Raw genomic sequence first — 14,551 nt, forward strand, 5'->3', positions numbered from 1 at the left:
AATGTTAACACTGTTCACCTTCTGGATTTCCTATTTTTACGTCTGCCTTCCATTTAATGCCAAAATAGGTATTTCTATACTCTTATTGAATGGTACTTCGCTCCCTTCAGAGTCGGGTTAGTAGCAGTTGGTGCAGATATGCCAATGATGTATAGAGTTGTTAAGCATCAGAGCAACAAGCAGGTGGTTTTTTTCAAGAACTGTTTTAAGATGTCCACATGATGGCATCTAACTGCATGGAAAATATCCAAAATACACTAAAACCAGTTCTGAGAATTGGTTTTACACATATCATAGGATCAAACAGTTGGATGGGTCCTTTTTGAGTTTGAGGGGTCTGCCTAGTCAAAACCCTTGCTCAGTGCAGGAAAATGAGAACCTGGGCACTCCCCACAGATGGCTGTTAAATTCTGCCTAAGACCTCCAGTGAAGAAGAACCCAATGTTCATTGACTCCATTGTCAAACTTTTAAGAGGTTTCTCCTAATGTTCAACTGAAAAGTGCCCTCCTTTAGCTTATGAGCTCTAGATGTTTATGCCCTCTGTATGACATCTCCTCAGGTATTTGTAATATGTTGACATGCCCCCCTTCAGACATCTCCCCACCAAGTTAAACAAACCCAATTACTTCATCCTTTCTTTTTAAGTCTTGTTTTCCATACCACTGACTACCTTTGTTGCCCTCCTTTGTGAGGTGACCTTTGGCTATTCTTTGTTTAAAGTCCTGGAAACAACACAGGGAATTGATATGAAACTGATTTTTAAAAATAATAATGTATCATGTTTCTTTTACTTTTCAGGTCTATAAACTGGCAACAAATGGACAATATCAATTTAGAGTGAGGGCCGTTAACAGGTTTGGGACAAGTGACGAATGCCTTTCCGAAAAGGTAGTTATTAAGGATCCTTATGGTCTTCCTGGACCCCCTGGAAAACCAAAGGTTACAGAACACACCAGGTCATCAATGCTGGTAACATGGACACCTCCACTAGACAATGGTGGAGCTCCAATTACTGGCTATTGGCTGGAAAAGAAAGAAGAAGGAGGTGTCTACTGGTCGCGTGTCAACAGAGCTCCAGTGACAAAACCAGCAGTGAAGGGACTGGAATACAATGTACTGCGTTTGATTGAAGGTGTGAAATACCAGTTCCGAGCTATGGCTGTGAATATTGCTGGAATTGGCCCTCCCAGTGAGCCATCAGATCTTTATGAAGCTGCAGATCCAATCTGTAAGTATAAAGACAAGGAAGCAATAAGTAACACAAAATGCCAACTTTGTAATTTTTGTTCAATTTGTCCTGAACCTGATTTGACAGAGGTTCTGTGATTTCAGTGCAAGAGCTCTGCATTTGAAGTCAGATATTTAATGAGTTAGGCTTCATTTTATAAGTGCCTATTATCATGATAAATAGCAAATGTTCCTACTTTTGTGCAATGGAATACTGTATAGTTGATAGACTTTCCATTCACTTCATTGAAGGAGTGTTGTGCAATGGAACAAGGGAGGCATAGTCCTCATGGCAGTACATTTTGCATTTGCTCAATAGATCCTCCTGGAGCACCTTCATGCCCAGATGTCAAAGACAGAACCAACTCAACTATATCTCTTGCATGGAAACCTCCACAAAAAGATGGTGGCAGTCCTATTAAAGGATATATCGTCGAAATGCAAGAAGAAGGTAGTTTAGATTGGAAGAGTGTGAACGAACCGGACAAGCTGTTCCCTACCTGCGATTGTGTTGTACCCAATCTGAAAGAGCTCAGAAAGTACAGATTCAGAGTAAAGGCTGTAAATGCTGCAGGGGAATCTGAGCCAAGCCTTTGCACTGCAGAAATACCATGCAAGGAAGTTCAAGGTAAGGATTGTTGGAAATAATTCTTTCCACTCAAACATGAGACATAGAAAAATCAAAGGATTTGAAAAGTGAAATGCAGGAATGGCTGTCCAGCACATTAGAGTTTTCAAGAGTAAAGCAAACTTACTGGGGGGTGCTATGGGTACAAGGGAAATCCCAACATCAATCTGATAGCAATAGAAGCTGGAGCTAGATTATTCTGCATACATTTGAGAAATAACTCTTCTCAAAGTGTCCCTGCCATATGAGTTAAGGCAGATAGTGATCAAAGAGAGATTCTTCTCAGTGGTGGCACCATTTCCGAGAATTCTGTCCTTGGGAAGCCCACCTGACACCAACATTGTTATGGATTTTGGGCCAGCAAAGGTTTTGTTTTTGTTTTTGTTTTTTTACTAGGCTGTTTCATGCATTGTTCTAATTTATTATATTTTTGTTTTATGTGTTATCATGTTTTTCTAAAGCTTTGCTAAATGGCAGTATATATTTCAAATAAGTATATATCTTGATATATTGGTTTATCATCAAGAAAATAATACTTAACTGAGGCTGCAAGCCTACCCATTTACCCGGAAGAAAGACCCATCAATGTCTGCAGGACTTACTACTGAGTATACTGTACATGCATAAGTTTACCCTATTAGAGAACTTATGTGACAGGTAGATGAATTTTGACAATATTATTTATATGATATATTACTTGTATTTTGCAGAGGAGCCAGAAATATTTATTGATGTTGGAGCACAAGACCTACTCTCTTGCCGTACCGGTACAACAATCAGAATTCCAGCAGTTATTAAGGGCCGTCCTGTTCCCAAAGTAACTTGGGAATTTGAAGGAGATGCAAAGAAAGCTGTAAAGGTCAGTGGCAAAACAAAGTAAACTGTTAAAAACTTCAAGCTAAAGTATTGTGTGTGTGTGTGTGTGTGTGTGTGTGTGTATTTACTATTTCTTCTTTATTTAAAGGATGGACATAACATACCTGAAGATGCTACGGTAAAAAATAGCTTATATTTGAATTCGCTTATTTTGCTTCTAATATTTGCATTTTTCAAGTCCTTTTTTAATTATTATTGCTAAGTAAGTTTGTTTTGGTTTGTGCAGGTGGAATCAACTGATACCACATCAGTGATTAATATCCCTACATGTAACAGAGGTCATTCTGGAAAATACAGTATTACAGCAAAGAATAAAGCAGGACAGAAAACTGTAAATGTCAGGGTGAATGTCCTAGGTAAGACTAATCAATCTTAATATTGCACCATTTCACTAATTTTGTGATACAAAAGTTCATATACTGTAAAACCCCATATAATGATTTTTCCAATCTGTTTTCATGATGAAATAGATGTTCCAGGGCCACCAAAAGACCTGAAAGTAAGTGACATAACAAGATGCAGCTGTAAACTTTCATGGAAAATGCCGGACAATGATGGTGGAGACAGAATCAGAAACTATATTATTGAGAAAAGAACTGTTGAAGGGAAAGCCTGGACAAAAGTTAATCCCAACTGTGCTGGCACATCATTGGTTATTCCTGATCTCATAGCTGGGCAACAATACTTCTTCAGAGTACGTGCAGAAAACCGCTTTGGTGTTGGACCCCCAGCAGATACAATTCAAAGGACCACAGCGAGGGATCCAATCCGTAAGTTAAATCAAAATGGGACATTCATTAATGCATTCATTCAGCCTTTATTGGCAAAATTTAGACAAGAAAATCATAAAAGAGTAAGAAAACCTTCCATAAAACATTGGCAATCCGGACATATTAAACACATAAAACATATGAAAGACTCGGTAGCCACCGTTAAGAAAATTAAATAGTTTTAAATTTGACTTTTAAAATCTCAGCTAAATATCCTGAAACAATCTCAGTAGTTTGGGGAGTATCATCCCTCAGCAGATATTGGATTGCAGGTTCTTTGAAAATAAATACGTAAATACTTTAAGGGTGTGGCAAAGTGGGACATTTGTTTTTACTAATGATACTTTATTGTAGGGCAGGACTTACATTTTACTTTGCTCCTTTTTAAAAAAAAACAACACACAGATCCTCCTGACCCACCTATCAAGCTCAAGATTGGTCTTATAACAAAGAACACAGTAAACTTGACATGGAAACCTCCAAAGAATGACGGCGGTGCTCCCGTAACACATTATAATGTGGAGTGCCTTCGCTGGGACCGTACCGGTGAAGGGAAGGAAGCCTGGCGACAGTGCAATAGACGGGATGTGGAAGAAACAAAGTTTACTGTTGAAGACCTTAAAGAAGGCGACGAATATGAATTCAGAGTGAAAGCAGTGAATGAAGCAGGTCCAAGCAGACCGTCAGCTACTGTTGGGCCAGTCGTCGTCAAAGATCAGACATGTAAGTGCTGCAAAGCATTAGTAGTTATTGCACTTCAAATATCCGCTCACCTGGGGCTCCGGGGGAGCAGTGTTTTTGTTACACAGCGCAGCCGTGGGCCAGTCCCAGGAGATCTGCTATCTTCCCACACAGCCAGGCAAAGGGATGGTCACATGGCAATGCCCTCCTCATATTGGGCTGAATCCTACATTGAACAGGTACCCCGCTAAAGGAGTCCAGGAGGGGTGACTCTGTCTGAGAGCCCACATGATAGGCCAATATGCCTCTTGCTATAATGCCCTGTCATGGCACCCAGTCCATGTTGGGGGCAACTCCCCAGCACAGGGTCATCCCCCATTGGGTCTCTTATCAGCCAGCACGTAGGTTGACTGATGATGGATACATGCCCATTGCCTTAGCCAAACCTACTCATATCTGTATTGAAGGAAGTTGTGGCCTAATTCAACCCAATATCAATCTCTTGTGTTCATTTCCACGGTCTACCCCGCACAGAGCTGCAAACATCATGTGCCTGCAATGCAAAGCATTTTGACTTCTGCATTCATAGTGGCTCAATAATTTTTGCTTGCTTTTGTTTGTAGGCCCTCCGTCTATTGAACTCAAAGAATTTATGGAGGCAGAAGAAGGGACAGATATCAAGATTGTAGCCAAAATAAAGGGCGTCCCCTTCCCGACATTGACTTGGGTCAAAGCTCATCCAAAGAAACCTGATGACAAATTGCCAGTGCTATATGACCAACATGTCAACAAGATTGTGGATGAAAATTCCTGTACTTTGCTGATACAGCAATCTCGCAGAAAAGACACGGGCTTGTACACTATAACTGCTGTCAATAACTTTGGAACAGATTCAAAGGAGATGAGGCTGAATGTGCTAGGTAAATATCAATGTATTTTGGCATTGGCAACCTAATTTACTGTTTGTTATATAATGTTCAAAACATGTCTCTCCTGTTATCAGTCCCTGCAGCCACAGCAGGCGCCATAACTCTCCAATAGTTTGGCTTCATCCCTGAAGGCAAACTCTTCCATTTCCTCCCGAGATAGCTGGATGCCAACCACAACAATATAACACTCAACTTTGACAACAATTAATGCTTTATAAAATGTATTTTTCAGGTCGCCCTGGACCACCAGAAGGACCCATTAAATTTGAATCTATTTCCGCCGATCAGATGACAATTTCTTGGCTTCCTCCTAAAGATGATGGTGGATCTAAGATAACTAACTATGTTATTGAAAAAAGGGAAGCAAACAGAAGGACCTGGGTCCATGTTACCAATGAACCTAAAGAATGCATCTTCACAGTACCCAAACTACTAGAAGGGCATGAATACATCTTCCGCATCATGGCACAGAATAAATATGGCGTTGGGGAACCTCTTGATAGTGAACCTGAAACTGCCAGAAATCTATTCAGTAAGCATACAGTTATCTAAAATATCACCTGCACTTATATTTATTGGCAAAGCAGAACATAAGTAATCTGATTAGATAGTATGAGAGCCCCAAGTTAAAATTGTTATTTTTTAAATCTTCTGTATGGCTAAAATGTCTATAATAGTTTTTAAAGGCTTTTCAGAAATAGATCTTTTATGGCTATTTTTTCTGTTTCATCTTACAACTATACCTGTTTTAAATGTTAAATATTGAATCTGTACTTATAACATTTTAGATTGTATTTAGCACAGTATACGTATCTTTGCCTTTCTTCACCATAAAATAATAAAACGTACAATTACCAGTGCGATCTTGTGCTCTGCTGGACACAATGAAGCACAGTGCTGTGGCAAAGGAACCCTTCATCAGCTCCGCTATTCCAAGAAATACAAAATGCTGGCATTTGGTGCAGAGCTACTGTAAAAAGGGCTTTTCAGGGTGAAGATGCTCAGCCATGGCTCTAGCACAGGATTCTAGGACTTGACAGTTACGTATAACAAAGAAAAAGGAGGACTTTGTATAGCCCTGCCCTACTTACTTCACAAAGGTTGTCTCTGTAGGGGCTAATGAAAGACTGGGAAAGGAAACTTCAGATGAAGGCTATAGCATAAATACCATATATAAGGGGTCTATGTGGCCCCCGGAGCTTTGCTTTACTCTTGGTGTACTTTATTCCCTAGCTGTTCCTGGAATTTGTGACAAACCAACAGTCAGCAGTGTCACACATGACTCAATGACCGTCAACTGGGAGGAGCCAGAATATGATGGAGGCTCCCCTGTGACGGGTTATTGGCTGGAGCGTAAAGAGACCACTGGAAAGAGATGGACACGGGTTAACCGTGATCCTATTAAACCTATGACATTGGGAGTTTCTTACAAAGTACCTGGCCTTATTGAAGGTTCAGATTACCAGTTCCGTGTCTATGCTATTAATGCCGCTGGTGTTGGACCGCCAAGCATGCCATCTGATCCAATAACTGCAAGAGACCCAATCTGTAAGTAATCAAGTTCTATTTATTTATTTATTTGGTGTGAAAGGGGGAAATATACTAAAAGATGGTATAGATGGTATATGTTTGAGAAATAATAAATACACAGTCTTGTGACAGAATGATGCAATAATTTTTTCCCCAGCTCCACCTGGTCCTCCATTTCCAAAAGTTACTGATTGGACAAAATCTTCCGTTGACCTTGAATGGACTCCTCCATTAAAAGATGGTGGTTCTAAAGTCACTGGTTACCTTGTTGAATTTAAAGAAGAAGGGAAAGAAGAATGGGAAAAGGTAGGTGAAATTCTGCCATTGAAAATTTATTTGAAACATTATGTCGATTCCATAATTGAACATACTGAGGAACATACTGACTCACTGAAAGGGCTACCACCTCATCTGTGTGGCCTAGAAGCAGCAAAAACCCATTGTTCCCCTTCCTCGTAGGTGGCTTTTAATGGTATCATGAGTGAAAGATAAGGGAGGGAGGGAGGTAAGTGATGTGGTGTGGGGAGAGGCATGAAGTAAGGAGGTTCAGGAGGAAGGAATGAAAGGACTCAGGTACACAGCTGCAAATAAAACGTTTTGTGTTGTAAAGTGCAATATACAAGTGTGACACTAGATGGTGCCAGTGAGCTATGCAAAATCCCATGTATTTTTTTGAAACTTTTTTTAGAAAAGCATTTCCACAGCGTCTTTAACATGTGTGTAGATTCCACCAAAGACACAAAATTTCTTTTTGTTTTCAGGCAAAAGATAAAGAAATAAGAGGGACCAAGTTTGTTTTGGCAGGATTGAAAGAAGGAGGTTTCTACAGATTTAGAGTCAGAGCAATAAATGCTGCTGGTATTGGAGAGCCTGGAGATGTCACTGAAGTCATTGAAATAAAAGACAGAATAGGTATGTCTTAGGATAAAAACAGCCTCTCTTTGTTCTTGTGTGGGTAAAAGAATAGAAACTAAATATAAAATATATTGTTTGTTTCTACAGTTGCTCCTGATCTCATGCTTGATGCTCATGTGAAGGACAGAATCGTTGTCCATGCTGGTGGAGTGATCCGCATTATAGCTTATGTCTCGGGAAAGCCACCTCCAACAATTACCTGGAAGAGGGATGAGAGAGCTCTCCCAGAGGAGGCTAAAATCGAGGAAACTGCAATTAGTTCCTCTATGGTCATAAAGAACTGCAAGAGAAGCCATCAGGGCTTATACACTCTTCTCGCTAAAAATGCCGGTGGAGAAAGAAAGAAGACTATTATTGTTGATGTGCTAGGTAAGCACTGAAAGCTGACTTGCTGATGGCTAGACTGCTGATGAGGGCAGATGGCTGATGGATGAATGGCAGAAAGTCACACTTTTGTTGATGCATTTGCACTAGCTACCCATATGTTACTGGATCAGGATGAAAGTTCATGTACAAAGCCCGGAACAAATTGAGTCCAAGATACCACAAGAAGTGTCTGCTCCCTTCTGTCCCATTTTGATGACTTAGATCATCTGAAGGAGGGCTGTTAGTTGTTCCCAATGTCTCAGAACCCTTAGTGTGTCATCAGTCCCATACTGCAGAAAACTCTTCCAACAGAGAATCAGTGGACATCCTCCCTGTTAACCTTCAGACGTCTCTTGGAAGATGTTCTTATGCCTATTCAGTTGTTTAATTTCCTTTATTTAGACAAGGCAGTCATTCTTGTGATTACTTTGTATTGTTTTATAATATTTTCTTTTGTGCACTGCCTTGGTATATTATATGAGTGGGTGGGGTTATAGAAATATATAAATATGTTTTTATAAAAATGTTATTGCATCTATGTTATTATTTGGGTTCCAATTAAAGAAATGTTAAATGTTCGTCTTAAAACCATTCTACTGTATTTCTTTCATTCACAGATGTTCCAGGTCCAGTTGGCATTCCATTCCTTACTGAGAACCTAACCAACGACTCATGCAAACTTACGTGGTTTTCTCCTGAAGATGATGGTGGCTCAGCTATCACCAACTACGTAATTGAAAAACGTGAAGCAGACCACAGGGCTTGGACCCCAGTGACATATACGGTCACCAGGCAGAATGCAACAGTTCAGGGGCTGATTGAGGGCAAAGCATACTTCTTCCGAATTGCACCTGAGAATATTATTGGCATGGGCCCATTTGTGGAGACAACAAAAGAGATTTTAATCAGAGACCCAATAAGTAAGACTTTATTGTCTTTTTTTTTTCCAGTACTGATGAGGAGAATTTGCCTTGGAAAAAGTATCTAACATGTTGCATGTGTTTATTTCTAGCTGTGCCAGAAAGGCCTGAGGATCTGGAAGTCAAAGCAGTAACGAAGAATTCTGTTACACTGACCTGGAACCCACCTAAGTACAACGGTGGCTCTGATATAACCATGTATGTTTTGGAAAGCCGCCTTATTGGGAAGGAGAAATTTACCAGAGTTACGAAAGAGAAAATGCTTGACAGAAAATACACAGTTGAAGATTTGAAAGAAGGTGACACTTACGAGTATCGTGTGAGCGCTTGCAATATTGTGGGACAAGGCAAACCATCATTTGTTACGAAACCCATCACATGCAAAGATGAAATTGGTAAGTTTCCATTCTGGAGCAAACCAACCAACCAAATGTGCATTGGGTGATCTGTGAGTTTTTATAGATATCACTGATTCTTCTTTTTTTTAACAATACTTGTAGCTCCTCCACAACTTGAACTTGATATCCGAGAGAAGCTCACTGTCCGTGTAGGAGAAGCTTTCAGTCTGACCGGCCGTTACTCAGGCAAACCAGCACCAAAGATTACCTGGCTCAAAGATGAAATTTCTGTGAAAGAAGACAAACGGACAAAGATCCAGACTACGCCAGCTACTCTTTGTTTGGGGATATTAAAATCTGTCCGTGAAGATTCAGGCAAATATTGTGTCATTGTAGAAAACAGTTCAGGAACAAGAAAAGGTTTCTGTCAAGTTACTGTAGTTGGTAAGTATTGCTATAGTGCTAAAATAGGTTATTTCCACATGTGGTATGAATTAGAACTGATCAAATGAGGGTGGGATAGCATATCACGTGATAACATTTAACCTAATGCACATTGTGAAGAACTTTTTTGATAACAGATAAGTTTATTTATGAAAACGTCAATCAAGAAAAATGAAGGTGATTTCCCCAGATTAGGCCCCAGTTCATGACTGTATTCTTACTCAGAACAACACCTCCATCTCATGGGGAAATATATTCATGTTTTAATTGAAATATGTGCTGATGGGGTGTCCTAACCATGTCTTTACAAGTCCTTAGCATCCAAAATGTTGGGTGAAAGAGCAATGATTTGGTTCCAAAAGGTTCCTTATTGTAAGCAGAAGGTATTTCCGCTTTTAGAAGGTGTCTCACCCATTTATGCCAATTGACACATCCCAATGAGTCCCTTTGCCACATGCCGCACCATTATTGACGTCTCCCCACCCTCAGAAGTAGCTTGAGGAAGGCAAGGAGATGCAGCAGGAAGGAGGGAGTGGGAAAGCCCTGTTGCAGTTATGGAACTCCCCTTACACTTCTCTGAGCCCGAACCACTTAATTATATCATTAAGTTCAATCCATTTATTGTTCGAATGAGACGATTAACCACTGTAGCCTGCAGAAACCATCAGGACAGCATCATTGTTAGACTAATAATCCAATCTTGATGCTCTAGCACAGGCTTCCTCAAACTCAGGACTCCATATGCTTTTGGCCTACAACTCCCATGATCCCTAGCAAGCAGGACCAGTGGTCAGGGATTATGGGAATTGTAGTCTCAAAACATCTGGAGGGCCAGGTTTGAGGAAGCCTGCTCTAGCAGCAACATTATAAATGAAATATTATTCTGGCACTGCAGGATGTCTCTCTAGACCAGTGGTCCCCAAAGGTAAAGGTAAAGGACCCCTGGATGCTTAAGCCCAGTCAAAGGCGACTATGGGGTGCAGTGCTCATCTCGCTTTCAGGCCAAGGGAACTGGCATTTGTCCACAGACAGCTTTCTGGGTCATGTGGCCAGCATGACTAAATTGCTACTGGGGCAAAGAGGACCGTGACAAGTGCCAGAGCACACAGAAACATCGTTTACCTTCCTGCCACAGTGGTACCTATTTATTTACTTGCACTGGTGTGCTTTCGAACTGCTAAGTTGGCAGAAGCTGGGACAGAGCAACAGGAGCTCACCCTGTTGTGCAGATTCGAACTGCCAACCTTCCAATTGACAGGCCCAAGAATCTCAGTGGTTTAGACCACAGTGCCACCTGTGTCCCAGTTCCCAAAATGCCCTCTCCCAAAAATACTGCTTGGAAACTACTGGTGGTGTTCGTCAACAACTTAATGATTCTTCTCCCTGTTGTAGTGATTGTAATGTGCTGTTTTAGTTTCTGTATGAGTTTTAATTCTACTGCTTCTTTTATTTCTCACATTATATTTTATTGCAGGACAATTTGCTCTCCTTAGAATTCCAAACTTCAGTACAATGTAAGAAATGAAAAAGCAATTAAAAATCAATGTGCATATTTAATGCAGACTTCTCGTAGAGTACATTTCTACATACCACACCACTTTATCACCTTTTGTGGCTATTCTGTGTCTTAACCATTTCGCCCTATTTATTTTTCTTCACTTGCTAGGGATGTTTGATCTGTGCATTAGTGTTTGATCCATAAATATATTTCTTTTACTTTTAAACAGACCGTCCTCAACCACCAGTGGGCCCAGTTATTTTTGATGAAGTTACTAAAGATCATTTTGTTATCTCCTGGAAACCTCCCTTGGATGATGGTGGAAGTCCAATTACAAATTACATTATTGAGAAGAGAGATGCAAACAGAGACCTCTGGATGCCAGTCACGTCAGCCAATGTCAAGACAACGTGCAAAGTCCCTAAATTACTTGAGGGAAGAGATTATGTTGTCCGAATCTATGCTGAAAACTTGTATGGCATGAGTGATCCTTTAATATCTGATGAAATGAAGGCCAAGGATCGTTTCAGTATGTTGTTTATTTGCCAATTCATTTTACTTAAGTCTCCGCCATATTTCTACTTCACTTATATTTTCATATTATTTTTTTGTATGAAATGGATTTAAAACTTGAAAACATTATTTCTTCAGGTGTTCCTGCTGCACCAGAGCAACCTATCATTAAAGGCGTCACCAAAAATTCTGCTTTAGTTACCTGGAAGAAGCCATATGATGGAGGAAAACCAATAACCAATTACATACTTGAAAAGAAGGAAACTATGTCTACTCGATGGGGAAGAGCCACCAAAGATCATATTTACCCAGATACTCAGTTCAGGGTAACAGATCTTCTTGAAGGCTGTGAATATGAATTCCGAGTTTCAGCAGAAAATGAAATTGGCGTTGGTGATCCTAGCCCACCCTCAAAACCATTCTTCGCTAAGGATCCAATAGGTATATTATAAAACATTTTCTCATGTATTATATTTGTGATATTACTTGGTACCAATTAATCTCTTTTTCAGATTCATGATTCCAATGTAATGGGGTGTTGTTGTTTTTTCATTTTTACAGTAAAACCAAGTCCACCCATTAATCCTGAAGCAGTGGATAAAACTAAAAGTTCAGTGCAATTGTCCTGGCAACCACCACGTCATGATGGAGGAGGCAAGATCATAGGCTATCTCATTGAGTACCAAAAGGATGGCGATGAGGAGTGGAAAAAAGCCAACCATACAGCAGATTCTTGCCCTGAGACAAAATACAATGTCACCGGCCTCACTGAGGGTACCAAATATAGATTCAGAGTCTTTGCAGTCAATGGGGCAGGAGAATCCGAGCCAGCTAATGTTCGTGATCCAGTTGAAGTCAAGGACAGACTTGGTAAGCAGAACATGATGTTTTAATTTGTTTTAAAGGACCAAAGTGGATATATTTTCTGAACACAAAGTCCCTTTTTTTTACAGAGGCTCCTGATTTAATCCTGGATGCTAATATGACACGAGAACAACATGTAAAAGTTGGAGATACATTGAGGCTAAGTGCTGTAATTAAAGGAATTCCATTCCCAAAAGTGACTTGGAAGAAAGAAGATAAGGAAGTCCCTACAAAGGCAGATATTGAGGTTACAGGAGTTGGCAGTAAGCTTGAAATTCGACACGCAGTCCATGAAGACGGAGGGAATTATTCTCTGACCGTGGAGAATCCGGTTGGATCAAAGACTGTTTCAGTAAAAGTTCTTGTTCTAGGTAATGAATGAAATGATGTTAACACTTCTACTGGGAGATAAAACATGACAGAGGTGAATGATAGGAACATACCTATGTACAACAGAAAAGCAGGAATGAAAAATTATATTTTTCATCATCTGTTAGCAACCTTGTTCCCCAACTTTGGAAGGGAATTTTCTAAATGTTATGAAGCATTATCAGAATCCTTGTGGTGTTAAAATACACACACACCAAATATGGGTGGGTGCAGCCATAGTCTGTGGAAAATATTAATTGTTCTCTGAGGTTCATAGTCACTGAAATTAATAATACTAATAATTTTACTATTTGTACCCTGCCCATCTGATTGGGTTGCCCCAGCCACAACACAAACATACATACAGCGAAGCTACTGTAAATTTGTTGAAGAAATCGGGGTGAGGGGCGTTGTACACAAACTAGTTTGATTTTACACACTGTACTTTGTGTCAGGTTTAATTATCCAGGTTCGGATGAAAAATGTTTAGAAATTAAAAATGGTCAGAGGCTGTCCGTCCTCATTTTCTACAAATAAGAAGTATACAATCATAAGGAAAAGACTCTTCCTTGCAAATAATATACAGTGGTACCTCGGTTTAAGAACTTAATCCGTTCCAGAAGTCCATTCTTAAACCGAAACCGTTCTTAAACCGAGGCACGCTTTCCCTAATGAGTCCTACTGCCACCGGTGCCCTTCCACCGTTTGGCTTCCATTCGTAGACCAAGGTAAAGTTTGCAAACTGGGACACTACTTCCAGTCTTGCGGAGTTCTTAAACCGAATCGTTCATAAACAGGACTGTTCTTAAACCGAGGTACCGCTGTATTTAACACAATATTTTTATACATAGACTACATTGAACATTTATTTCATTTTTTGTTTTGTTTTTCCAGATAAGCCTGGGCCTCCCAGGAATCTACAGGTCAGTGAAGTGAGAAGAGATTCTTGCTATCTGACTTGGAAGGAACCTGAGGACAATGGTGGCTCTGTCATTACAAATTACATCGTGGAAAGGAAAGATGTTGCTGCTGCTCAATGGCTACCAATATCATCATCTTCTAAGAAACACAGTATGTTGGCTAAATACCTCATGGAAGGCACTCAATATCTCTTCCGTGTTGCTGCTGAGAACCAGTATGGAAGAGGTCCTTATGTTGAAACCCACAAGCCAATTAAGGCTATAGATCCACTTCGTAAGTACAGTTCACTTACTATTTTGTGTTCTTTTTTTTTAATTAAAAAAAACAACCTTTGTCAACTGTGTTGATCTATACAATGTGTATCAGCATTTGGAAATGTTTGTGTATAAAAATAGAAATGCTAATCCTGTTTTCATCTCATTTTAAAAGATCCTCCTGGCCCACCAAAGAACTTGCATCATGTAGATGTTGACAGGACACAAGTGTCTCTTGTTTGGAATTGGCCTGATCGGGATGGTGGTGCTGAAATAACTGGATTTTTGGTGGAGTACCAAGAAGAAGGGAAAGAAGACTGGACAAAATTCAAAACAGTCCCTGTGCCAGAATGTGTTGTTACTGGTCTACAACAAGGGAAGATTTACAAATTCCGTGTAAAAGCCCAAAATATTGTGGGTCTTAGTCTTCCAGATACAACCATACCAATAGAGTGCCAAGAAAAAATAGGTAACCACTGAATTTGTATGACTGTTCACAGATTTCAT

General features: G+C 40.0%; 1 protein-coding gene across 2 annotated transcripts in view; it reads left to right on the forward strand.

Moving 5' to 3' along the window:
• LOC310826909 (titin-like) overlaps positions 1-14,551 on the forward strand; it is a 288,837-nt gene that overhangs the window by 210,210 nt on the left and 64,076 nt on the right. For both annotated transcript variants that reach the window (XM_083702293.1, XM_083702294.1), the window contains 22 exons: positions 800-1,229; positions 1,548-1,856; positions 2,567-2,715; positions 2,821-2,850; positions 2,959-3,088; positions 3,203-3,502; positions 3,908-4,225; positions 4,807-5,103; positions 5,345-5,644; positions 6,346-6,660; positions 6,800-6,948; positions 7,404-7,554; positions 7,645-7,926; positions 8,541-8,843; positions 8,936-9,238; positions 9,344-9,625; positions 11,353-11,652; positions 11,775-12,077; positions 12,198-12,506; positions 12,590-12,871; positions 13,764-14,063; positions 14,220-14,513. In XM_083702293.1, the coding sequence (XP_083558419.1) occupies positions 800-1,229; positions 1,548-1,856; positions 2,567-2,715; positions 2,821-2,850; positions 2,959-3,088; positions 3,203-3,502; positions 3,908-4,225; positions 4,807-5,103; positions 5,345-5,644; positions 6,346-6,660; positions 6,800-6,948; positions 7,404-7,554; positions 7,645-7,926; positions 8,541-8,843; positions 8,936-9,238; positions 9,344-9,625; positions 11,353-11,652; positions 11,775-12,077; positions 12,198-12,506; positions 12,590-12,871; positions 13,764-14,063; positions 14,220-14,513 (5,836 nt within the window). The remainder of the gene's footprint in view (positions 1-799; positions 1,230-1,547; positions 1,857-2,566; positions 2,716-2,820; positions 2,851-2,958; positions 3,089-3,202; positions 3,503-3,907; positions 4,226-4,806; positions 5,104-5,344; positions 5,645-6,345; positions 6,661-6,799; positions 6,949-7,403; positions 7,555-7,644; positions 7,927-8,540; positions 8,844-8,935; positions 9,239-9,343; positions 9,626-11,352; positions 11,653-11,774; positions 12,078-12,197; positions 12,507-12,589; positions 12,872-13,763; positions 14,064-14,219; positions 14,514-14,551) is intronic.

This window comes from Podarcis gaigeae (assembly GCF_964106915.1).
Source record: "Podarcis gaigeae genome assembly, chromosome: 1".
Lineage (NCBI taxonomy): Eukaryota > Metazoa > Chordata > Lepidosauria > Squamata > Lacertidae > Podarcis > Podarcis gaigeae.